Genomic DNA, 25857 nt, shown 5'->3' on the forward strand with positions numbered 1-25857 from the left:
TTATGTCTGGGATAAGATGAGGAAATGCGGCGCGTCTTTTTTATCTTCTATTAGTACCCCTTGTGTCTTTATTTACTCACACTCTTTCTGCCTTGCTTGGTGGACCTGATACTGATATACTTGCTTCAATATGTACTTGATATACTGTAGATTGGTAACTGGATCATGTCTTTAAATCCGAAAACTTTCAGCTCAGAAACCATGGAGCCAATTTCCAAGAAGTTCTCATCTATCCCGAGGCCATACCTACTAGGTAAGACATCCTTGTTCATGGCCTTATGCACATGTGTAAGAATAAATAGTGTTGTTTTGTATTGTGACTTGACAAACACAGGTTATGAAAGGGTTCAAATGTTTTGCGACAACAAGTGGGCTTCGATCCAATCTTTCCTCCAGATGTCATCTTCCCAGTATAAACGAGAAGAGGCCACCGCAGAACCCAGCTGGGCAAACTCGCTGCACTTCAAGTGTCGGGAGCTTTTCCCACTCCCATACTTTCTCCGCCCATCAGCGCTACTAACACTCAGGTCAAAAGGGTTGTAATCTTTGGTGGCATGGAGGTAGATCATGAGGGAGTTGTCTCTTGCTTCAACAGTAGTAGTAGAAGCTTTGATTCCCATCCTCGAACAACTGGAACATTTATCCGTTCATATTACTTCCGCTCATCCCTTCGTAACTCAGGCTCAGGGACTAGATGCAGACGAAGAATTGGTAGTGCCGCTTCTACAGGATTCAGTGATTTGGATGGAAAATAAGGCTCGTTCTACAGAAGAGAAGGACAGACTGGTACCATCTGGGAGCTGTGAACTGGTGAGTTGAAGAGCGGATGCTGGGGAAGCTAGGCACGTGACACACCACGCCAACTTGAATTCCCTCGCCGAAAAAGTTTCTTTCCCTGCCACAAACATAAACCCCCAACACCCGCAATCCCCCCAACTCACCCAATTGCAGCACTAGGCTTGTCGTTGGCCGCTGCTTTTGTGGATTAATAATTGCATACCCTCTTTTAGCATTGATTTATCAGATTTGATAATTCTCAGGGCAAAAGCCCCCTCACTCAGATGGCGCCCCGGATCCAAACCCGCGTGTCCAACGCACTTCTCCCCTATCTCACTTCCTCATCCCAACCATCCTCTATTCCATCACTATGCTCTTCATCACAATCCCTCTCCCGCCAATTCTCGGCCACGGCCGCTCCCCAGACCAAGCTCCGTCGGCAAATGTTCGAGTGGCTTAACACCCAAGGAGCTGCCTTGAAGCATCATATTCCTGGCGAGACCAATTACTTGAAAGATGCACGAGACTCAGATCTCACTGATACCACACGTCCGTTCCCCAACAACCGGAATTTCGTTAGTGAAAGTGTCCTCAGTGAAGACCTGCGGAACGAAGTTTACGTTCGCGTTGTGGAGAAGAAGAAGAGTCTGCGTGCCGTCAGTGTCGAGCTTGGTATCGATATGAAGCGTATCGCAGCAGTCGTACGCTTGGTAGAGCTGGAGCGAAGACAAAAATCACAGGTAAGCTTTTCTCCTTCTATTCCTCCTTCCCTTTCTGTCCCTCGGCTTCGTTTTGAAGTCCCTTCCCTCCGACGCATATGATGAGTCAAGAAAAAATCGATTAGTCTTGAAGACACAAGCATTGCTTGACTGGTTAGAAATTTCCTTTAAACTGAATTGCTCGCTATCAACATTCTTTATCTAAACTCTGGATGTCTATTTTCGATGGTTGCTAATCTCATCTGCAACAGGGTAAACCCATGGCCTTGCCATATGCTCGGGCAGTGCACGAAATGATTCCGATCACTCCCCTTGCCGATAGGGGCGAACGTCCAAATTTCCACGAGCCCATTAACGACCTTCCTGTCCATCCTTCCACTGGCTCCCAAATTTTCTACCCCGTTCCTGAATCCCGCGCGTTCACTCGAGTTGATGCTGGTCGAGTATTTTCTGGAGCCCCCGCAATGGAGAATGATCGCAAGGCACAGATCTCTCATCCCTCCGATCTTGTCGAAGAGATCGTGCAAAACCCTCACTCGATTGAGTGGGTCGGCAAGGGTGCCAATGCCCGCCAGGTCCTCCAGCCTGCGGATCTGCGCATCCCTCACCCGCAACTGGTTCAGCTGGAGCGTGACCGTATGTCTAATCCTAATGAGCGCCGCGCGGTCGGTGAGCGTCACACACAGCGCCTTCAACGCCAGGAGGAGGCCGAGAAGAAGCGTCGGGATCGTGCTCAGGAACGCCGCGAGAAGAGCGTGAACACCATCGAGCCTGCCGGCGGACGCTTTGACTACCGTGTCAAGGATGCGGTCTTCACCAAGGAGACCGTCGGTGTCGATGGCCGTGCTCACTGGGCACCTGGCCGTCGCTACGGTGTTCCTACCAACGACCGCACTCGTGGCACGGTCAAGATCCCTACTCGCGTGGAGGCCTAAGCCATTACTCGATGATTCTGTATAACCCTTTGTGTCTTTAAGCGTCTGTGAGTCCCGGTTGGAGATTGAGTCTTCCCGGGACGAACTGTATTTGTACTATACTTGTGTATGGCGAATGTCTCTATTATCCCCATGTATCTACTATACCATCTATGGAAATCGATTCATTTCCAATTATCATCTTTTCTCCCTCGACCGTCTTGAACTGTTCATTACTTCATAGATGACTAGGTATACTGCAGAAAATGTTGAACATTTTTGAAGATGCATTGAAGCGAACACTGAACGTTGATATAGTACCTAATACATTGCCCGACCGAAAGCCCGCAGTCGCCCGAAACAAACAATGATCATGCCGGTCCATAGATGTCGTCAAATCATAGATCATTTCATCGAACCTCCCCAACAGAGCGACACCGACCCCGACCCCGCCCACTGCGCACCCCAACCCATGCCCCAACAGCATCAGCCTCGGAATCCTCCCCAGATGATACATTTGAAAAGAACCCCCAAATGGATGCGAATAAACCTCGAGTCCATGTTGCATCACCGCCGGTGGTATTTTTATTGGTAGTGTCGTGGCTGGGAGGGGAAGACGACACGGGTGGCTGCATGGTTGTGGTTGTACTAGTAGGGTTCGAAGACTCCGCGGATATCATAGGCCTGAGATGTATGGCAGTATTGTTTCGCTTCAATTTTTTGATATATTTGAAGAGTTCTTTTTCGCGTTAGTTTTACAAGCTTGAAAAGAAGTAGAAAGGGGAAAGGCCTTGATAAACGGGGAGGTGGTGGAGGGCCAAGGGCACAGTCACGAGCTCTACAGCTCGCTATGAAGACCAGCAGATGACCAGGGGACTTTGAAATGGAATCACATGCAAGTATCTCAAAAAGAACTTGAAAAACATGCTCAGCACCTACCTAGTCGAAGCTTGTAAGAGCAAGATCCTTAATATTTCGAATCGAAATTGTTTCCCAAAACAAGGGAATGCGAGCACTTATAAAATCAAATCGTTTGAGATTTAATCGAGGCTGGAAGCAAAGCCCTGAAGCGCAGCAGCAAAAGAAAACAAACCCCCAAAAGAACGAGGGGGGGGGCGGACAAACATCAATATGTACTCCGATCCTCCCAGCCAAAGCCAAAGGCCCAAAGCACCGAGCTGCAAATGTACGACCCCAGCACGCCGTACACGTGCATAAGGAGCTTGCCTCACATCCCCCAAAGGAAGCCTTTTGAATGGCTGGACCCCCCAAGGGCACGCGTGGTACCCCAGTACACTCGGATCTGCAATATTGATGTGAGCTGTACTCTGTAGATCTTCGAATCGATAAGATCGGCGGGGTCAGGTAGCCTGGATCGTATTATTGGACGTTGGAATCGCAACTGTAGTGCGAAGGTTCAGCTCCCGACGCTCAGATACGGAGTATGCATTTGGGGCTTCAAATGCTGCCCGAGGTTGTACGGACCTTTTGCATGTGGACGTCACCTGGTTTGTCGGCGTGGCCGAACATTGAATCGAGGCTGTATGTTCCAGCCTTGGAAGGTTATGCACACTGCATGTGTGCATGTGCCATGTACTATTGATGTATGCATATGCAATAATTTCTGCAGGCATGACGACAGATGGTCTAGATGGATGAATTGGGTAGTGATTGTCGGATTAGAGTCTGAAACATTGAAATTAGGTGAATCGGCGCTCACATTGAGCACTCAAGTGAGGGTCTGAGTTTACTCATTCAAACTCACATTGGAATTCTACCTACAGATCTCAAGTGCTCGAGTTGAAGTTCTTTCAAATCTTCCATTTTACATAAATGTTCTTGTATGATTCGTACATATGACCCGGTCATAGGCACTCAATTTCCCAACATTTGAACACTGGAAGTAGACCCCCCATGAGACATCTGGAATAAATATGTTCACAGAGAATTGTATTTTCCTTCGAGAGCTTTAAGCTATATTTACAATGTAAATCCCGCAGAACGTGACTCCTTTTAGTAAGCGAACTGCTGGGAGAAGTAGTCCATGATGAAATCGACATATTTCTGGCCGCGGGCAATGGGGACGTTGCCGAAGTAGTTGCCCAGCTCCATAACGACCTTGGTACCGTTGGCGGTGTTGGGGGTCCACTCAGCGAGCTTACCACTACCTTGGTAGGAACCACCTAGGTTAGGGTTGAGGGTCTTGGCGAAGTTAGCCCAGTAGGAGGACATCTGTTCCTGGATCTCGTAATCGATGGCGGTGAAGGGGTAGGTATCCGCGTTGGCGTAGAGGGCGTTCAGCGCGTACATGATCTCCGACTGGTGGAAAGCACCCTGGTTCTGACCCGGGGGAGCGTGGGTCCAGTAGTAGGTGTAGAAGTCCGCGGTGGCAGCCTTGTACCACTCAGTGCCGTAGGCCCATGAACCAACGACCGACATATCACGAGCAGCGGCGTTCCAGGCGTGATCGGCGAGAGTCTGGTTGGTTGTGGCAGGGTAGAGCTCGAAGTAACGCTTAGCGAGATCGCCATACTTGAGAGTGCAGTAGGACTTGTACTCCTCCAGGGTGTAGTCGGTGGAGAGGGCGGCGCCAGACTCGTCTTTGGCGTTACCGGTGATGACGGGGACGTCGTTGGCAGGGCCGTTCTTCAAGGAGTCGATGTACTTCCCAGGAAGGACGTAGTCGTCCAGCACAGGCTTGAAGATCAAGGGGTAGTCGGCGGACAGAGCGGTCACCCACCAGATCCAAGTACTGTTGACGCGGTCCTGGGAGCCAATCAGAAGGTCTTCCATAGACTTCTCCCGCATCTCTGCGATGGTAGAAGCATTGTGGAAGGTGGTGTAGTTTGTGCCGTGGAAGAGGGCAGCCGACATGTTGTTGTAGGAGGTAGCAAGACCCGCTAGCATGGGGTCGCGGGGCCAACGGATACCGGACTCAGAAATACCACCGTGGAAGTAGCCCTTGAAGAGAGGGCTATTCACGGCATGGTAGACCTGCGAGGAACCGAAAGACTGGCCAGCAACGGTGACGCGGTCGGGATCACCACCAAAGTTGGCAATGTTCTTCTGGATCCACTTGAGAACCTCCAGCTGGTCGAGCACACCATAGTTACCGGATGTGTTGTGGCCAGTGGCCGCGAGGCCCTCGGCATTGAGGTCAGCGTGAGAAAGATAGCCGAAGACATCGTCACGACGGTTGAAGGTGATTAAGATGACATCCTTCAAAGCCATACCACCACCATACCACCAAGCATCGTTGCTGGTCTCATCAGAACCCTGGTTCCAGAGAATAACTGGATGCTTAGCATCTGCGGTACCGGCGTTGGTCCAGACGTTCAGGTTCAGACAGTCCTCGCTGATATTGTCGACACCATTGCTAGGGCAAGGGTGACCCCACGAAGTGGCATCATAAGTCTCATTCCAAGACTCGCGGGGCTGTGGGGGCTTCCAACGGTTCTGGTAACCGGTATCAGCAGCGAAGGGAATGCCCAAGTAAGCTGTGACATTGGATTCGGAACGATTGAAGTATGTCTCAAGAGTCGACTCGTTGAAGTACTTGTAACCCTTGACAGGACCGAGGGAGGTCTGAATGACCTTGTCCCAAAGCTGAGCCTCGGCGACGGCAGCACCAAGGGCCAAGGCCGCAAGGCCCTTGTTCACGAAGGACGTCATTTAGTTGAATTGATCCAGACTGGAGGAGGTAATTGAGAAGGATGGAGCGAAGTCAATTGATCAACGGGCCCCCATGGATCCTTATATACGTACAATATGCAGTCAATTCCCTGGGGACCCGGTTGCACCACCCATGGATGATACTTGCCAAGACGGGAAGACGTCTCCGTCTTCTTGCAAAGGTTGATTGACGATCATCTCGGGTGAGGCTTGAATACTAAACCCCGAATGTGGGAGCAGACTTCGGGGGTAGGGCCGAGGCTTGGCTGGGATGACGACAGCAAGTTATTGGTCAAACAGACTCAAATCCATAGAGCTCGAGACCCTCTTTCATTTACTAGTATGTATGAATTGTGCGCACGGGCGATATCAGATCAAATCAGATCAATAACCGTTGCCTCCATGCTCGGATTGTCGATGATAGTCGTCAGGATCGACAAATGAATTCTACAAAACCGATGTCGTTTTAATGTCGGTTCAATTGATGCAGTGCAAACCGCGAGAAAGCCTGAAGAGTTCAATTACCGAACCTGCAATAAAGCGGGGATAAAATTATGAGCATGGCGATCATATACCGTTTAGTACCAATCCTGCCAGGTACAATGGTGGGCCGCGTGTTTGATGAAGAAATGATGTGAGGGGGTGTAACAAAAGCAGGCTGGGAGTCGGGGAGTTTTGGTAGTCGTCGGGGCGATTTTCCGCATTGAGGAAAGTCGGCCGAATTTCTCCCACATTCTCCGACCTCAGACCATCATGCAGGTACGGCATAGATGCTACAATGTTCCGGACTCTCCGCTGTCTCCGGAACACGCATGCTATAGAGTGTTTATTCTGTCTCTATTAGCCCGTCTGAGTTGTGTTTCGACTTCATTAATAGGCTATCTGGAAGCCACCAACAATTGACATGCAGAACAAATCCAGCCACCAGTGGTAACACTCAATCCACACGGCGCGGAGAGCGGCGGGGGACGGAGGAAATCTTTTTGGAGGCTTGATGTGCTGGAAAATTTATCAAGTGAAGATTCATTTTTATGGAATTGAGGCCAGATAATTTGCACATGTGAGGGGTTAGAGCATTGTGAGTGGCTATTTGCCAATGCCCTGGGCAAGTGCCAAACTTCCTTCATCTTGGCGTTCAAAGTCATCTTGCCAAAGTCCAGACCATGACCCTCTCAGATGCCTTCAGTGGGCTTCCGGTCTCAGGTTGGAACATCTTCTTGAACCCCTCATTCTTGGCTCAGGTGCATTCCAGTTGCTCTACTAGCCACTTCTTCTCTATTCTATCACTGAACTTCGGAATCACACACGGCCCTTCATTCTTATTTTGGCCCCGGAGGTCATAAAAGACCCTCCGAGTCCTTTCCAACCATAGACTTGCCCCCGCAACTTAAAAAAAAATACTGCAACACTGGAGGAATACAAAGCACACCATTCTAACCCTTGATCTGCAAGTCCCATACAGAACCACTGGTCACTTCAGCTTATCCATCTCTTGGCTTAGCCTGGCCTCGTGCTCGTGCTCCTGAACGAAACCTTGTCTCACTCGGGTTTCTGTCGGTACTGGCGAGTTGAGTGTTTTTTACAAGTCGCTGCTCCCTACCGATTTAAGCCGAGCCAACAGCTGTTCTGAATTAACTCCAAGTATCTTTTCGCCGGAAGGAAAACCTTCTTAATTCAGTCCTCAAGAGAGAGAAAGAGAAAAACGGTATCTAGACATACAGACCTGCAAAATGGAAATGATAGGCGCCTGGAGATTAAATTTAGAAATTGAAAAAATGCTGGCATAATCCATCTCAGTTTAGCCTCATATCGCCAATAAAACGCATTTGTTAATTCTCTCTCGTTTATATTTCATTCAAGTTCACTATCTAAGAGCACTGAACCTTGGAAGTGAATCTTTGAATGAACTTATCAAGCAAGCTTGTTAATCACTACTTTATCACTTGATCTTGCCATCTATTATATATAAACCTCGAGACATATCCCTTTCAAATGTTCCTTTTCTCCTTTCAAATCATACCGTCATCCACTCTATATTTTTAGAAATTTCTTCTTGAACTTTCATTTCACATCATCGCTGTTCCAGCATTGAACATTTTACTTCAATTTCACATCATCTCAAATCGATTACAATGGAGATACCTGCCACCACCGATGTCACAATTGAGGCGCATCGTAGATACCTACAAATCATGATGATTGGGTATCATGTCGTATCTCGTTGTGTATTGCTTGAATGTTATCCATAGTGATTCCCTGGGTTCTGCCCTATGACTGCGAGTTCTGATGACGCCAGTGAAGATTTGGCCCCGCTATCGCCGAAAAAGAAAAACGGAAAAGCCATGTCAACGACGCTCTCTGCACCGAAAGAAAGACCACGCAGGCCCCGCCGGCCACGCGGCCAAAGAAACACGGTTCTCGTCGGTCTGTGATAGCGGAAGAGTTGACGGTCGAAAATCAACGGATATAAGGGGAGGCTTCTGGATGATTGACGATACCATGAGTTTCTATTTATATTCAAATGGTGTGTCTGTTCACGATGCCGAAAAAATGAAGAAGGCACGAGCGGAGGTTGCTGTGCCCCGTGCTGAGTCTAGACACGACGTCATCCTGAAGAAACCAAGATTCATTACAGCCAAAGAGTTGCAGCCAACGAGGCCTTCTTGGCTCCGTATTCCCGCACGGATTGAAGTGTAGCCGCCACGCCTGCCACGCCTATCACGCGAGCCGACATGCGGGACCAGTATACATATATAATTCCGAGTGACAAGATACACGTAGTGTAATGCCAATGACATTTGAAAGCTGGTTTACGTGATAAAGCTACTCCTGGATACATAAAATCCTCGTGTATGTATAACCCGATTGACACATTGTGGATGACCGCAGAGCCCCTCAACATTGAAGCTTATGTATGGAGTCTCGCTCAAAACCAGGGGCATACAACAATAACTACTCAAGTGCTGGATATCACTTGTGATACTACGGTGCGGATCCGCCCCTATCTAGCGACCTCTCATCACAGATATTCGTTGAAACCGTGGCAACAATTTGAATCAGAGTCAATTACATCTAGGAAAAGTTGGGGAATGTGTATATAAAGTCCGCATGTGGTTCTCGCATGGAGGTCGGCAGGTATCAGTTCAATGTTGCGAGTGCTATCACCCTCTCAATCGCCGCTACAACCTGCACACACGACTTCAAATGAAATTCTCTGTCAACTCCGGAAGGATATGTGGTAATTTGCTGAAGCTATAGGTTCATATGATAAGCTTAAGATGCAACATTTGAATCCAAGAAAGTTCAATATTCGGACTAGTTTGTGTCGGGCCTGAGGCATTCAGTCAGTAACCTTTGAACTGATCCATCATATTTTTCTCAATTCTTCGATTGCACCAAGACTAATAGACACTTGAACTCGAAATACAAGTATGAACCAGGAAGTAGGACTCGGAAGCCGAGTGATTGTGCTCGAGCCCCGACCTTTTTTTAGGAAAGGCCAAGTCAATGTATAGGAGGCTGTAGCTCCCGCCTTTTTTAAGCTTTTGTTCAATAGTACGAGAAAGAGGATCGCAAAGGTTTGGAACCGAGTATGGATCCCGCTAAGAGAAAAAAAAACTCTGGGTGGAGGAGAGAGGAGTAAAGAGGCGACGTTGGTGGAAAGCGAACGAGAGAAAGGGGTAAATGCTGCTGACCAAAGTCGTTGCTGGCAAGCCTCTAGAGCTATCAAGTGGGAATCAATGGAGCTTTGTGGATTTTCAACTCCCGAGACAAGTCTAGACTACGGAGAACCTCTTGACACTCCGTTTGGCGAGCTTCTGTTGTCGAAGCGAAATACCTATGCTAAAGGCCTGCGAACTCCCGCGTATGTATGGAGCACGGATACTCATCGCCTCAATACTTGGCGACCACAAGGTACGAATTGCCGAATCCAATTTGGATTCAAGGATTGGTTGGAATTATGGAGAGCTCTATTTTTCTTACGTTCTTTGGTACTCAGTGGGTGAAATTATCCTCGAATCCACCATTTTAGCGCAGGCGCCGGGGCGCTCCTATCCGCGTGGATTTCCGCCCACTGAGTGAGCGTTATCCCACCCTGTTCACTTGTCTCCGTTCTCCGTGCTAACGACTTGTTTTCACCAGAAAACTGGAGTCAGCCAGCTAGAGGACCCATGTTAGTAATTGGTACTCGGTAGTCAATTGAAACGTGCTGATCTTCACTCCATAGTTGACCCCTATTATTTCAGATCATGAATTATGAAGCATCAAGCACATGCATGAAGCACAGATCAGATACTCAATTTTTTTTTTCTTCTACACACGAGTGCCATTGACGCGTTAATTCTGATTTGGGTTACGCTGGATCGTGTACAGTTCCTTTATCAGGCAAAAGTGGATATGATAGTGCTTGTCTCAAAAAAGAGGCTCGGTCACTCGGATATCTCGTATGGACGCGAGAGTGTAAGAAGCCGATGGTCGGGGCCTGGGCCTATCTCCGTGAAGACGGAGATGTTGACGGAGTAAGGAGTCCTGGACGCCTTACGCATTAGTAAAGCAAAGCGACTCCACTTCGCTCATGGCAAGTCTGCCAGAAATGGAGTGGAGCAGATTGAAGTTTTCATGGGTCTGTGCCCCATGAAGCCCCTAAGTCTCCAAAGAACTTGGAGCCCACTGCAAATGCTGGGACGAGATAGCATTTTAGGTTAAAAACTCCGTGTATACTCGGTACAGCCAAAACCTTCTCCGGCTTCCCCCTTTTATTGTGGTCGGAGGGGGATATCCAGGCGTATTTTAACTCCACAAGTAAAAATAGGCAAAATACTAGTGATTTTCTGTGGTTTGATAAGGTTCAACCAAGGCTCGATGGCAGACGAAAATCTTGGAAATCGTGGCTCGGAGTGACACGTGCTTATAGCTCCATGTGAGACATGGCGACATTACAAGCTGGAACGCTTGCAAGACCCGGATTTTTGGACGGACATTCGGCATCAAGTGCCATTGTGAATTGTGGAACATTTGTGCCGCAGTAACATGGTGAATTGCCGCCAGGGACTTGAATCATATACCCGGCTTGTCGCGAAGTTGCTTACTCAATTAGGGAATGATTGCTTCTGAAGACCCCTAATCATCGTGAAGAACTCCATTTTTCTCGTCCATGTGGGACGGAGGGAGTTGTGGTGGAGATTACAAGTGACTAAGTTCTAGTTCGGTCAAGTAGGGCTAGGGCACGCCACATCCGGAATTGCAGGACTTTTGTTATTTGCAACACTCACTTTCCAAACTGGACAATAAACCTGAAGATCGTTTTTTTTAGATGTTCAAATGTTTAGTTCTGGCCGAGATACCGAGTGCTTTTTTTCAATTGTGTTCGATTCCTTGACCGTTGTTGTTTCAGGTAAATACAACAAGTATAGAGACCCCTTTCAAGTGTTCGGTAGATCAATACGAGCCTTATCTTTAGAAGAACAAAGACGCTTTGTTTAATCTTTATTTAATCTTTTGTTTTGCTTTTAACCTTTGTTTGATTGTTTATTCTTTGTTTGATTGTTTGATCTTTGTTTTTATGAACCATAAGGTTTCTCCACCCATGGAACCCATGATAAACGCTATTGATAATTCCCCTAAACCTCCCAAGCCTGACAGCTCGGAACTGTCAATAAACTTGGGAAGATAAAACAAAAACAAAAATAAAACATCTGGAAAATCTCTGCGCATCACTTCCTGAAAGCGTAAAAATGCGAGCGGCCTTGGCAGCTAGATCTAGATGATTGGCCCGGCGATGGTGTGGATCAGCAACTCGTCAAACCAAACTACCAGAAGCTAAGAAGCCTCCCTGTAGTGGCTCTGTAGTGGACTAGTCTAATGTTCCTGCTCCTAGTAAGAAATCATGTTTCGGTAGTTGTCGACCCGCGTCTCCTCCATGAACCAATGTGAAAATGGATACCAATTTAGATTCTGTCAAAAGACCTGTCATGCAGCCTATCAACCAGGCAAACTCTGAATTTGTCCCCATCTAACTTTCCAAAAAAAAAATGGAGCACAGTTTGTTCTTCTCATTTCCCGACCGTTGACAACGCCACGCTACTATGCCGATCCCCTTTTCCCATTCGCCCGGTGGACCGGTCTAGTCAAGCCCTTTTGGGCGCTAAACCCGCCCCTGAAGCCGCGGGTTGTCCTGATCCCCGGTTTTCGCTTTTCTTCCAGAAACCAGCCGTGCATGCGCTCCTCGGATCTCTGTTTAAAAGATCCTCGAGCCCCACAAAATCTCAACATGTCTTCCTGTCACTTTTCACTGACAGAATGGTATCCGATGAGCATGCTAGGAAGATGGGCGTGCAGGTGGTCGCGGCCGTCTTCATGCCCGTCGCCACCATTGCTGTCATGCTGCGCTGCTATGTCCGTGCCCGGGTGGTAAGGGCCTTTGGTCTGGACGATGCTGCTATGGTATTTGCATCTGTGAGTATTCCTTATTCCACCAACTTGAAAAACAAAACCGGAAGAAAAAAGCTCAAAGCTAATCCGTTAAACAGCTGTTCTATATCGCTTTCTGTGCTTCTATGATTGGAGGCACTCTATATGGTACCGGGTACAAATTCGAGAACCTGGAACCCGATAACCGCTCTACCGCCATGAGCTACTGGTGGTTTTGCGAAGTGGCTTACTGCTTTGCCTCGATTGGATGCAAGATCTCCGTGTGCATTTTCCTTATGCGTATCACCGTTAAGCGGAGTCATATCTGGACTCTCTACATCGTCATGATTCTCACCGTCATTGCCGGATTGATTTTCTTCTTCCTCATGCTTCTGCAATGCAAGCCGCTCAACTATTTCTGGACACGAACAAAGGAGGACCCATCTATCGAGGGCCATTGCATCGATATCAACATCATTATCATCATGACCTACATATACAGTGTGTTCGCGGCAATGTGCGATTTCACTGTCGGCATTCTCCCAATCTTCCTCGTGCGCAAGCTGCATATGAAAAAGAATGCCAAGCTAGCCGTCATTGGAATTCTGAGCATGGCTTGCATGTACGTGACTTCAATATCATATCTATCCCCCAAATGCCCGACACATTCACTAACAGCCATTCCAGTGCCTCATCAGCAGTCATCGTCCGCTTACCATTCGTTGCGACATTCGCGGAACCCGACTTCCTCTGTACGTTCTACTCTACTCAATTCCTTCGCCTATCTTATTCAAAGAAAACATCACTAACATGCCTCTTCTTTCAAGACTCCACCTACCAAATTGCCATCTGGTCCTGCACCGAAGCTGGTCTCGGAATCACAGCAGGCAGTCTGGCAACCCTCCGTCCCCTCCTCCGTCACTGGCTCGGCTCCCGCTCCGAAAACTACCCTTCATCTGGATTCCCACGGAATTCAAACCCCCGCCTCGGTAACAGCGGACAACGTGCCGTCCCACTGGGATCCATGGACGCATCCAATCGAAGCGAACTCCGCCCCGATAAATTGGCGGTTATGGTGACAAATATTGAAAGCCAGGGAGGCCTCGGAAGCACCTGGACAAGATCGTCCACTCCAAACAGCAGTGAAGAGGGCTTGACCATTGACCACTCGTCTCAAATCCCTCATCTTCCCCATCTTCCTTCGGGCAGAAAGATGGAAGTTGGTATTCAACAGACTTTTGAGGTCACCACTGCGACAGAAGATTATGGAGATAGAACTTATAGAGATACCAGCGTGAAGGAGCATGTATAATTGATTTTATACATGTCAAAAATGTACATATAGCATTCCATACACGACTTTACGATCGAATAGAAGATTAATAATATTCATCTCTTGAACACACCGCGCTGCATGTTTCAAGGCCTATATCTTATAAAATACAGGCATAAACCCAACGATGATGATTCAGGAAAAAGAACTCACGGCCTACTTCAAATGTCCTTGTCGTTTACTACCAAGACTACCAAGAATACTCCGGAATTTCTTTGACAGATCATCCATGAGCACCGACCAGGACATCGATGATCCATCTCTGTTTAGTTCCCGATTGGGACTAGTGCCATTCGCCTTGGCCTCTAAGCTCTCTAGTACTACTACTAGTCTTACTCTCCCTTCTTTCTCTCTCTCTCTCTCTTGCTTTGACCAAAAAATTCAAATTTTTCACATCTATTTCTCTGCACCTAACATTAACAGCTAGTGATATTCAAATTTTGCTCAGTCTCATCTCTGTATACAGAGCGATCTTTTCTCTTTTCTGTTTCTGATCTAAGCGGCATGCCAGCACTTCAGCGCTGACACATTCCTTGCAAGCGGAACACAGCTCCAGCATTGTTTACTAACATTCCAAATTCCGAAGCATGCAGCCATCCCGGTGTTGTCCACTTGATCAAAATTATTCCCCACTAGTGCTGGTTGTATTCTCTCAGTGAGGAATACAGCCCTGGAGCACTAACGGCGGCCGTGGCTGATTAGCCAAAAGCCACAAATTTATATGAGATTTGAAACATTTGAACCACCGGGTTCACTCAATATTAATTGGTTGGCATTTTTTGCATATGCCTTGATCTCATGCCACCAAACTTCTAAACATGGGCATGCCTACGGCTTCCAAGATTCCAAGATTAGAGTGAAATACTTCCAAGCCTGGGATAGACCGGGAATTACCCCGAGCGTCGAAGATCAACATGGAATTCCTCTTACAACCTTGGTCCCCGGAGTTCTCGCCTAGGCGTTACTCCATGCACAGCACAGTCAGGTGCATCAATGTTTGAATATTTACTCTTGACTATTAATTTTGGTTTGCACAGCCCTGGAGGGAGAAATGTGATGATAGACAGGTACCAACTCCTAAAACCCTATCCAGGGTGAAAGGTGGATCTGTAGGAAACATTCCTAAAGATCTCAACTGTCAAGACTAAAAACTAACATAAATACTTTATCTCCCTCGCATGCGAAATCTCCTTGCCCGAGTGAAAATTAATCGGTCTTTTCGACTTTTCCCTCCAGTCTTACCCCGGAAGCCCGCTCGGCCCGGCTTGCCTTCGCCATCATGTTCAGCCATATTCTACTCAGCGTAGCTGCGCTGGCCAGTGCCGTCCCGGCATCTATGGCTTCAAGTGCCACCACATATCCACCTCCAGGCTTTTGTTTGGGGAATTGCTGGACACATGATCCGGCTATGATCCAGCGCGAGTCGGATGATATGTACTTCCGTTTCTCGACCGGGACGGGAATCAACACCATGGTTTCGCCCTCTCTCGAAGGCCCATGGGACGATCTAGGTCCCGCACTACCCGGTGGTTCGGTAATTATGCTTGATGGCGCCGATAGCGATGATATCTGGGTATGCGAGTGATTTCCAAACCCTAATATAGACTTATGCACGATACTAATTGACATGTTACTCAAAGGCTCCGGACCTCCACTACGCAGATGGAATCTACTACATGTACTACGTGGTTTCCAAGCTTGGCACGCAGATCTCCCAAGTTGGCGTGGCCACGTCTGAGACCATGGAGCCAGGTTCATGGACCGACCACGGCGTGATCGGTATTCCCGCCAATAACAACTACAACAGGATCGACCCCAACTGGATCACCATTGATGGAAAGCAATATCTGCAATTCGGCTCCTACTGGGATGATCTCTACCAGGTCGAGATCTCTGGTCCGCTGACAGTCGGCTCTGCGACTCCGCACCAATTGGCCTTCAATGCTAGTCTGAACCACCGTGAAGAGGCTTCGTTCATGTTCTACCACGAAGATTACTACTATCTCCTGTTCAGTGGCGGTGTTGCTGGCTCGTACACGGCGACATACCCAGCCCAAGGCGAGGAGTACCGTATCCACATGTGCCGCTCCACGAGTGGAACCGGTGATTTCGTAAGTGCCCGGTGCTTCATATACAACAATGATAAGTCGCTGACAGATTCTCGTACAGTATGACATGTCGGGCATTCCCTGCTTGGATTCAGGCGGCACTATTTTGCTGCAAAGCCATGACCAGATTTACGCCCCTGGCGGACAGTACGTGATCCACAAATTTTTCCCTACACTTTACACTGCAGAAGCGTTTACTAACAGAATCTCCTAGGGGTGTCCTCAATGACAAGGATCTCGGTCCCGTCCTATACTATCAATATTACCCGCTCTCTATCAAGCAGGCTGGCGGTGATGGCGATGCCGGCTTCAGGTACGGCTGGAATCCGCTAGGCTGGGCAAATGGATGGCCATACGTCAAGTCCCCACTGTAATGGTAATATTGGCGAGCAGACCGAATCATCTTGCATTTTCCAGGCTACAATCTAGTATGTGTGGCCAGATAGATCCGAGAGCTGTCATATTTTCAAAAGTCTCCCGTGAACGTTGATATCAACTGGCACCGCTATGTATCATTTTAATACTTAATTCTGAGCAATAGGAGGCATTTCATGTCATTAAAGTGGACAATCTTGAGCATAAAGTGGCACAAAATATTATTCCGTTGCTGGATTCATGCATAGCTTCGATGTTGAGTTCGTACAAAAATGTCGTAATTGAATTCATGTATGGCCAGTAAGATGAACAGGCATCAATATCTCACTGCACCCAGACGGTCCCGAGGTCGAACAGGAGGACCCTGTGCACGACATGCTTCCTCGAGGGCAAGAAAATTTCGAAAGCGCACTTCCCTCAGATATCGCCTCTGGTCATCCGACATCTCAGGCTCGTACTTGTCGTCCGAGAACCCATTTGTCGAGATGTAGTGGACTGAGTAGCCAATGAACGTGACAACCACACAGCCAACGATGATAAGAAAGACGTAAAGGGAATATGAAGGCATTTCCTGGAAGCACGTCAGAGGGGGTTTTTCACTTTGAAGGGCTGGTCGCGTAATATGGGACTGACTCAAGTACATAAGAGAAAGAGTCGACTATTGTATTTCGTATCTCGTTCGTGTTTTGTGTTTGTTTTGTTGCCGAGTGTAGTACAACAAAGTCAACAATGTAAACTCAGACACAGTCTTACTATTTAAACACAACTTTCTTACAGTTCCTTCATATCGGTCCGCTTACTTTGTATCAACTTGAACGTGAAGCGAATTGGATGGATGCAAGCCCGATTTCATTGATCTAAAAAAAGTAAATATGACGTCAATAACCCGAGCCGGCCAATCAGGTGACGATTCTCAGACGCGCTAAAGAGGCTGTGAGCTCTCATTGGCTGAATGAAGGGGATTGGTTTCAGACAATAAACAACCTTAAAATGGAAGTGGTAGAATTAAAATGAGGGGACTTTTTCTTTGGATGAGGGGTTAAAGTGGTAAGCGTGGGTAGTAAGCATAGCCTGGTGTCTTACGTTCCTGCATGTGGGCATGGGGTTTCTACCTACCCATCAGGGAGTGTATACACCGGATGTGAGCTATCCGCTACTAAATCTCATTTTTTCCCAACGATTCCAAGATTCATTTCAATGACATATCCAAGGTTTCCGATAACTATGTTACGACATCGTGAGTTCCCACCGCCGGATCTATTCAGATCGCTTCTTAATGACCAACACCACAGCATGCATGGCCCCCTTGATGGTCTCCTTCCCCTTCTCGACCCCAGCCTCATGCAGCAGCCGCTCAATAGTCCTCCGATAAATCTTCACAATATCCCCCTCAGTCCCAACGGTATCCGGATGCGCCTCCCGCCATCGAACAACAGGGCTCATAGTCGCAAACATCTTCTCCATAACATCCAAACTCACCTCAGGCGAATGAGCCAGGAAATTCTCCAGCGGATCCCAATCCTTCCGAATAAAACCAGCCTCCTCGAACTCCGGCACAGGCTGGTCCAGATTCCACGGCATAGGAAGATCCAGATAGCGATTACGCGTCAAGAAGTTACCTGGAGCCATGTACGGCTTCAGCATAGTTTCCTCCAAATGATCCATAGCCGCGTTGATGGCATCCGCATTGGGGACTGAAGGGTGTATTCCCGTCTTGCCAGTGGTCCACAACACAGCACTGCCACCAGGTTTGAGGACGCGGGCAGCCGTTGACCAAAACTGGGCCATATCGAACCAATGTGCGGCGTTGGCGGCTGTGAGCAAGTCAACGCTGGAATCTTGGATCGGCTGGTTTGGGAGACTGGTGCCTAGATGTTCGGCCGTGGAGACCTCGAAGCGAATTGGTTCGGAGGTCGACGAGGTGCCGCCCAGGGATCGGGCCGCAGTGACCATGCCTTCGGATGGATCGAGACCGATCGCATGGGCGAAGTGTGGGCTCAGTGATCGAGCCGCATTTCCCGGGCCACTTCCGACATCGAGAAGAGTGTTGAATTGGCCGCCGGTGGAGGTGTGAGCATCAATGACATATTGGTATAGCTTAGGGCTGTAGTCAGGTCGGCCTTGAGCATACGCTTTGCCTTCCTCTTTGTTGAATTTGCTGAATGTTTCCTCCGTTGTAGTTGGAGTGCTGGACGTGTTTTGTGACATGATGACTCACTGTCTTGTTCTGTTCTTAGTAAATTGTCAGATTAAGCGGATGTGAGCACTGAGGCTTGATGGAGCTTAGATGAAAGCTGGGTGTGTCATACTGGTGAGAGGTCAGATTATACTTGCGTGTATATTGACTGGTAATAATTTTGAAATTGTTGAAGGCTCAAGATGGGAGTTGGGAACTGATGGTGTGTTTCTTAAGGGTCGAGACTCGAGACTCGAGACGGCACGAATCCCGAACCCCGACCAAGCATTGCGGCTCATGCCGCCAAGGCATCTACGGCTGCAAATTAATGCGTATACTGCGGGGCTGACCACCAAATTTGACACCTAAAATAAATTCCGCCAAATTAAAGACAAAACAAAAGCAACGCGTCCGGGCAGGGAAGTGAACCACTGACTGTCATCCATCCTCCCCATTCCCCATTTTTTTAAATGATGCAGAATCGCAATGGCAACCATGACAAAGGCGACAATGAGTGTCTTGACTACTGGGGACACCACGTCGGCTGTAATCGGCTATACCCGCCATATTTCCGACTTTTCTTATAGCCAATGACATTTTGAAATCTCAATTGAGTCATTGTCCAGGATGTTCATGAGCCTTGATTTTCCTTGATCATAAAAAAAATTGCATTTGTATGTACATTCACGCCTAAAGTATTGATCGTGATTCTATCTCCAAAGTTATGGCTTGGTAGCAGCAGCTTTGCCAGTTCCAAGAATATCGCCATCCTCTTCCTTCCCGTTCAACGCCCGGTCGATACGGAACTGTGAGGTCTGGAACAGCCGAGGGAGACCAGTCTCCTCAAATGAAACATCCTTCATCACCATGTTGGCCATCTCCTTTGATGACAGCCAAATAACAGGCATACCATGACCATTGAAGCCGGCAAGAATGTACTGATCTGAAGCCCCGGGAACAACACCAATATGCGGGTTGGAATCATAAGAGTATCCCATCACACCGGACCAAATCTTGTCAATTTTGGCTCCCTCCCATCCGTGGTATGTTTGCTGCATATAGTCATTGTAATAGTCCTTTGCAACTTCAATCAGGACACTATCGTCCACGTTGTCATACCACTGGTGTTCGGAGTTTCGGAAGACAGCTGCCGCACCGCCGACAATGATACTGCCGTCTGCACGGGGAATCAAGTATGAGAGAGTATTATCTTCAGTTCGGTTGATGTATGAGTTTGTGAGAAGGGGTGAGGCTCCCTTGGACTTTGGGAGGGTGATTCGACAGCAGATTCCCTTGCAGGGGATAATGTTCTTCTTATATTGAGGGAGAACACCTGACACATAGGCGTTATTGGCGTAAACGACCTTTCCAGCGTGCATCTTTCCTCGAGGGGTAGTGATTGTAAAACCGCCTTGTTCTTGACATGGTTCCACGGATGTGGCTGGAGTATGTGTTTGTAGGTTGACGCCGGCTGTGACGATCAATCGGACAAGGTGCATGATGAACTTATAGGGCCACATTGTACCAGCTGTAAAGCTGGCGCAAGCCTTTGCGCCTTTGACACCGGAAATCTACCAGATAAGGGTCAGTCCCGAAAAGAAATAAAAGAGCTATCCTCGAACATCAATGCATGGGGGCTTAGACTTACACCTTCACTCTGATCTCCAGTGTAAAAAACAACATCCTCCATATATTCGAAATTCTCGGCCACCATTCGATCGTAAACAGCCTTAGCCTTCTTCGCGGACTCTTCATTGCACCAGACATCTGTAGATCGAGTCAAGGTAAAATCACAATCGATCTTCTCCTCTTGAATGATTTTCTTCAGTGCTCGCAAATTGGCGATTTCGAACTGAGCAATCTCAGCACCGGCTGTAGCTCCTGCTCGATCAATATAGGTGGGAATGTGGCCATAAAGATCAGGTCTGCAGTGACCACCATTTCGGCCAGTGGCTCCAGAGCAAGCACCCCGGGCCTCCAGGATAGTGATTGATTTGGCATCATGGTCTTTGACGAGATGATAGGCAGTTCCAACACCAGCATACCCAGCACCAATGATTACAATATCACTGTGTTCGGGCAATTGCTCTGTTGACCGGTGATCATGGAGCTCATCTTTCTCGGTCTGCCAGAATGTTTCCCCTGGGGTGACAGTAGGGAGACATCTTTCTGTTCCAGCAGTGGCGGTGTAGCCGTTTGAAATGCCGTTTGTTTGCGTCATGGTTGTGGCAGGATTCAGGGAGGTATACTAAGGTTATGAGAAGAGAAAAAAAGCAAATAACCGGGACTTGCAGAGCTTCTTTTTTTTTTTATAAGCTTGAGTTGCTTGACCGACTTTATCAGATGATCGGAGTCTCCCGGTTACCGGGGAATTAGGTTATCGTGCATGCTTTATCTCTTATCCTGGACTTTATCTCTCTGTTGTCACCGCCGGACCGGCTTCTCCCAATTCAGAAACCGATACCGACTTTCTCAGGCCCCACCGATTAACCTCCCCCGCATAATCATGTACAACTTACAGGAGACAGGGGTCAAGGACCGTGAGGTCAGTGCGTCTATCTGGAATTCCCACCTTTATATCAACTGTTATCAGGATGCCGGTATACTTCCGGTCGTATCCACCAACTAAATCCTGCCAATTGCCAATTAACCGCGATAGCCTGGCGCGGCTCCACGATGATTGGTGCCCGACCGAGTCTAGGGAAGACATGCAGGAAAAGTGGAAAAACTACAAAATGAGATGGGAAAGTTTCAAATGGAAAATTCGAATTAAAAAAAAAAGCAATTCTCCTATTTATTTTATCTTACGTCTTCGAAGATGTCCATCTCCGAGGACTCTTACACTCCTGATAGAATGGACATTACATCGGCGGAGAAGAAATATCCAACATACGACACCGAAATGCAAAAAGAGGGGGATGTGGAGAATGCGGCGGGTCAATTGGAAGAGATCAATGCTTTCGAGCAAGGCCTCCACCAGCGACATATTCAGATGATTGCCCTCGCCGGCACGGTTGGAACTGGTCTTTTTCTAAGTTCGGGACGAGCCATCGCGGAGGCTGGACCTCTAGGTGCTTTCCTCGGATATTCAATTATCGGTCTCATGGTGTCGAGTGTCGTCTTTGGAGTCGGTGAGATGGGTGCCCTCGTGCCTCTCAATGGTGGTGTCATCCGTTATGCCGAGATCTTCTGTGACCCTGCTCTGGCTTTTGCCAATGGCTGGAATCAAGTCTACTCTTACATCGTCTCAATCCCCTCCGAGCTCGTCGCCGCTGCCGTTATTGTCGAATTCTGGATCACCATTAGCCCTGCGATCTGGATCACCGTCTTCGGACTGTTAATGATTGTCACGGCTGTCCTCTTCGTACGCGTTTACGGAGAGCTGGAGTTTGGATTCTCTATTCTCAAGATCATGCTGATTATTGGAATCAACATCATGGCTTTGGTCATCACATGTGGAGGAGCGCCCAATCACAAGGCTATTGGCTTCGAGTATTGGAGGAGTCCCTATGGTCCCTTCGTTCAGTATCTGGGCTATGAGGGATCTTTAGGTCGATTCCTCGGCTTCTGGACCGTGTTCAACAATGCTCTCTACGCATACTCGGGAATCGAAAACATCACCGTCGCTGCTGCTGAGACTCGTAACCCTCGCCGAGCAATCCCCATGGCTGCCCGACGCATCTTCATCCGAATCCTATTCTTTTACGTCGTCACGATCTTCATGGTTGGTCTTGTAGTGGCGTCAACCGACCCAAACCTTCTCGACTCCACCGGCACATCATCGGAGTCGCCTTTCGTCATCGCAGCTCGCAGCGCAGGAATCAAAGTCGTCCCCTCTATAATTAACGCCATCGTCCTCACCTCCGCCTGGTCGTCGGGTAACTCCAACATGCTCGGCGGTTCTCGAATCCTATACGGTATGGCAAAGCAGGGTCATGCGCCAGCAATCTTCAAGCGCCTGAACCGCTTTTCGATCCCCTACGTCGCCGTGGCTTTATACAGTGTCTTCATGGCATTAGGATATATGACACTGTCAAGCTCTGCCAGTACTGTGTTTACTTGGCTTCAGGATCTTGTCTCCATCTCCACGATTGTGAACTGGGTTTGCATTCTCGTGGTTTACCTCCGGTTCCTCTATGGTTGCAAGAAGCAAGGTATTGATCGCCACAAGGAACTCCCATGGGCGGCGCCTTTCCAGCCGTACACTACCTGGGTCTCTTTGGTCGTTTTCATTCTGCTATTCTTCACTGGAGGTTACACTACATTCCTGAAGGGTCGCTGGAGTACTGAGACTTTCATCTCTTGTTACTTCAACCTGCCTTTCATTGTGATCGTCTATTTTGCGTCCAAGTTCTGGATGAAATCTAAGATTATCCCACTGGCGGAAATTCCCATTCGTCCATTTATTGAGCAATATCAGAACAACCCTGAGCCAGAGCCAGCACCGAAGCGTGGACTTGCAAAGCTCAATATTTTGTGGTCTTGAGGTGTATCCATATACCCAACATTATGTATGTCAATTAGCGCTGTTTTGAAATTTATACGCTCCGGTATTTGAACAACCTTGAAGTATCCATGAATCAACTTCTAAAATTAGGTAACATTTGAAGATAATATTAAAGAAAATCCAAAGTTGCGCTCGTAGGTAGGCTATTGATAATGATGGTAGACAGCCTTGCTCGCCTGTCTGCGGGCGTTGCGTGTACGCCGTTCGTATTCTAAAACTGGGCCTTCAGCGTCACCCGTGCGCGTAGGAATCCCATAGTAAGCGGGTCGATGACTAGATCTATCGGCAATATGATAGTATTGATAAGATCCCCTATCACGCGTGCCTGCGGCATCAACAGAATAAACGGGTTGACGGTTAGAGCTGTTAAGGATAGGATATAGGGAAGGTCTCCTATCATCCGTGCGAGTGGTATTGACAGAATAAACGGGTTGACGGCTAGAACTATTAGGGATAGGATATTGAGAAGCTCTTCTATCACCCGTGCGCGCGATAGATTTTTCAGGGCGGATTTCATCGGCACGTCCAATCCTCATTCCATCAAAGGTGAGACTCATACGCGAGTCTTCTTCCTCGGAGCGCTCGCGTAGAATTTGATGAATGATTGGCGTTGTAATGAGCTGGACGCGCCGGAACTTTCGGAGGTTCTTCAATGTATTTTCTGGGGGCTCTCGTTCATCGATGCCGTCATCGTTGGGGGATGCTATCTCGTTTGGCTCTGCAATTTCCTCAATGCGACGAAAGACAGTGCCACAGGTAATGCTGCAAGAGTCAATATTAGGACTTGAAATGCATGCAATTCAGCTTACCAGGTAATATCGTTTCCAGCTGACTCTTGATGTTCTCTATGACACCGGGGGCAAGTGGTGCTAGGCTCCATCTGGTCCTGCTTGAAGATCATGCTCATGGCAACTCTCTGTCCTGGATAGAAACAGTCTTCCCATGGCGCCGTGAGATCAATCGGGTTCTGTGTCCCTGCCTCTTCGATCACGAATTCGCCTCGATCGATCATAGCTGGACCACATTCTGAGCTTTTAAGGTTGTATTTGAGCACGGCCAGAAGCGCCTCAGTTGATCTAACGAACTCCAGGTGGAATGGACTTTCTCTATTCAAAGGATCAATGAGATAAATCGGTTGTTGTCTTTGAATTTGTCCTGGAATTCTCAGGATAGCTAAATGGATATCATGCACGATCTGAAAAACACGCAAGTTGACTTGCACGACCTGGGCGCTTGATTCAAGGAGTGTTTTTCCTTGCTGGATGCTATCTGCCAGGCTATTGGTGATCGTACTCAGTCGACCCATGACCTGGCAGGAGAAGTCCTGAATCAGACTTGCAAGCCCTTTATACTGTAATGTGTGCGTCTGATTCTGAGTCGATGTCATGTCCATCTGCACGGTCAAGAGCAAGATTTCAATGCTCGAAGTATGGGCCCTGATCTCGGCGCGAAATTTGTCGACATCGTCCTTTTTGCATATTGTCCACTTGATTTTCATCCACGTATCTTTCATCCTCGAGTTCGTTCCGCCCCGTTGAAGATGGACCTGGTACTTCTGGATCTTCTTATAAAACTCGGTAATTGTGAGTTGACATTGTGAGGCAGCTTGCCGTAGTGCGGTCAGATTGATCTGATTGATCCCAGTATCAAGACGCTTGACGTGTAATAGTGCTGATTCCAGTGCATACAGTTCGTTGATCACCGATCGCATCGACGAGGTCGCCTCGGAGGACTCGCGCAGGGCGTCGATCACAGTGCCGACAAGCTCGAGGGCTGCTATGAAGTCGCCAACAGAGAAGCCAAACCCCACCGACATTTTCACTCAGCAGTCTCCCCTCTCTTCCCTCACTTTTCGAGACTGATTTTCTATCTAAGAAAGTTGAATATGAAGGTCCACAGTGGATCCACAACACTTGGACTTATGGCATCAGAATGTGAAGTTAAGAGAAGCGGGGCTGATGAGTGAGGCTGAGGCATCGTATTCCTACATCCAATCATTTTCATGCACTATAGACGAGACTCATGAGGGCGATGAACATTTGAACTCTTTGTATAAGTAATGCGCCCTAAAGTTAACCAAAATAGCTGATCGAAGACTGCCATTTCGCTCATTTGGCATCAAATATCCCAAGGTTTTAATCTTCGCAATGAAAAGTCAAGACGCAGGGGCATAGAATTAGATTTTGCATTTCCAATAGGTACCTGTACATTAATGTATCCAGAAAATTCATCAACGGAATCCAAGTGCCATAAATATCAATAATAAGGAAATCAAGAGGCAGGAAGGAGTGCTTGATGCTTGAACAGTTGGCACTTCCAAGGTTCGTACCTCCGTACCTGGAGGGTAACTTGTCAAGTGATTAACATTTCAAATGTATACCAGGTGCATTACGTACTTTATTTACACAAGAATGAACCTTGGAACCTCAAAAAAGGGGGCTATCTTATCTTGATCCCTCTGCTTCGATTTTCCATGGTTGACAAACCGAGAAGACCATGTTTCTCATATCGATATCGGCATCGATAACCCCATAGGTTATCACAGGAGGCGAATCCTCGTCCATTCAGGAGATTATAGGGGAATCTCCGAGACAAGAAGAAGAGATCCAGCCAATCACATCGGACCGGGCCGGTCCTTCCCAAATAGGAAAAGCCAAAACAGAGTCCCGGGATCGGAGCTGATTAGATTGTCGATTAAGCCAGTGCGGGGGAAAGTGAACTATCGCCATCACACACAATTTTTAGATCTGGTGGAATGCAATATCTACCTGCTTTAGCTTCCATTCCTACTAATTCCAATTCTCCCACATTGTCAATTGTCATCTGTCATTCTGACTCACTCAAACTACATCCCCACCCATACCA

At 47.9% G+C, this 25857-nt stretch overlaps 10 protein-coding genes across 10 annotated transcripts; 4 read left to right on the forward strand and 6 right to left on the reverse strand.

Annotated features, from left to right (window-relative positions):
* Positions 1-1061: 1061 nt before the first annotated feature.
* On the forward strand, positions 1062-2431 carry N7466_000462 (mitochondrial 37S ribosomal protein mS45; the record flags this gene model as incomplete). Its single annotated transcript, XM_057159860.1, has 2 exons — positions 1062-1517; positions 1748-2431. 2 exons carry the CDS (start codon positions 1062-1064, stop codon positions 2429-2431), a joined length of 1140 nt encoding a protein of 379 aa, XP_057026108.1.
* Positions 2432-2820: 389 nt separating this feature from the next.
* N7466_000463 (uncharacterized protein) lies at positions 2821-3045 on the reverse strand (the record flags this gene model as incomplete). The annotated part of the gene is made up of 1 exon (XM_057159861.1): positions 2821-3045. The coding sequence occupies one exon, from the start codon at positions 3043-3045 to the stop codon at positions 2821-2823; it is 225 nt and encodes a 74-aa protein (XP_057026109.1).
* Positions 3046-4423: 1378 nt separating this feature from the next.
* On the reverse strand, positions 4424-6082 carry N7466_000464 (carboxylesterase; the record flags this gene model as incomplete). Its single annotated transcript, XM_057159862.1, has 1 exon — positions 4424-6082. The coding sequence occupies one exon, from the start codon at positions 6080-6082 to the stop codon at positions 4424-4426; it is 1659 nt and encodes a 552-aa protein (XP_057026110.1).
* A 6300-nt stretch (positions 6083-12382) lies between these two features.
* N7466_000465 (putative integral membrane protein) lies at positions 12383-13805 on the forward strand (the record flags this gene model as incomplete). The annotated part of the gene is made up of 4 exons (XM_057159863.1): positions 12383-12538; positions 12613-13115; positions 13181-13245; positions 13321-13805. The coding sequence occupies 4 exons, from the start codon at positions 12383-12385 to the stop codon at positions 13803-13805; spliced, it is 1209 nt and encodes a 402-aa protein (XP_057026111.1).
* Positions 13806-15105: 1300 nt separating this feature from the next.
* Positions 15106-16308, forward strand: N7466_000466 (uncharacterized protein; the record flags this gene model as incomplete). Its single annotated transcript, XM_057159864.1, has 4 exons — positions 15106-15399; positions 15467-15937; positions 15996-16081; positions 16149-16308. The coding sequence occupies 4 exons, from the start codon at positions 15106-15108 to the stop codon at positions 16306-16308; spliced, it is 1011 nt and encodes a 336-aa protein (XP_057026112.1).
* A 317-nt stretch (positions 16309-16625) lies between these two features.
* On the reverse strand, positions 16626-16877 carry N7466_000467 (uncharacterized protein; the record flags this gene model as incomplete). The annotated part of the gene is made up of 1 exon (XM_057159865.1): positions 16626-16877. One exon carries the CDS (start codon positions 16875-16877, stop codon positions 16626-16628), a length of 252 nt encoding a protein of 83 aa, XP_057026113.1.
* A 689-nt stretch (positions 16878-17566) lies between these two features.
* On the reverse strand, positions 17567-18517 carry N7466_000468 (class I SAM-dependent methyltransferase; the record flags this gene model as incomplete). The annotated part of the gene is made up of 1 exon (XM_057159866.1): positions 17567-18517. One exon carries the CDS (start codon positions 18515-18517, stop codon positions 17567-17569), a length of 951 nt encoding a protein of 316 aa, XP_057026114.1.
* Positions 18518-19207: 690 nt separating this feature from the next.
* Positions 19208-20733, reverse strand: N7466_000469 (NAD(P)/FAD-dependent oxidoreductase; the record flags this gene model as incomplete). Its single annotated transcript, XM_057159867.1, has 2 exons — positions 19208-20056; positions 20134-20733. Coding segments are annotated over 2 exons (1449 nt in total), but the record flags the coding sequence as incomplete, so codon positions are not given.
* A 570-nt stretch (positions 20734-21303) lies between these two features.
* N7466_000470 (aromatic amino acid and leucine permease) lies at positions 21304-22971 on the forward strand (the record flags this gene model as incomplete). The annotated part of the gene is made up of 1 exon (XM_057159868.1): positions 21304-22971. The coding sequence occupies one exon, from the start codon at positions 21304-21306 to the stop codon at positions 22969-22971; it is 1668 nt and encodes a 555-aa protein (XP_057026116.1).
* A 232-nt stretch (positions 22972-23203) lies between these two features.
* Positions 23204-24808, reverse strand: N7466_000471 (uncharacterized protein; the record flags this gene model as incomplete). The annotated part of the gene is made up of 3 exons (XM_057159869.1): positions 23204-23430; positions 23474-23754; positions 23802-24808. 3 exons carry the CDS (start codon positions 24806-24808, stop codon positions 23204-23206), a joined length of 1515 nt encoding a protein of 504 aa, XP_057026117.1.
* Positions 24809-25857: the final 1049 nt, after the last annotated feature.

Source organism: Penicillium verhagenii (assembly GCF_028828195.1).
Source record: "Penicillium verhagenii strain IBT 33310 chromosome Unknown utg000002l_segment0_segment0, whole genome shotgun sequence".
Lineage (NCBI taxonomy): Eukaryota > Fungi > Ascomycota > Eurotiomycetes > Eurotiales > Aspergillaceae > Penicillium > Penicillium verhagenii.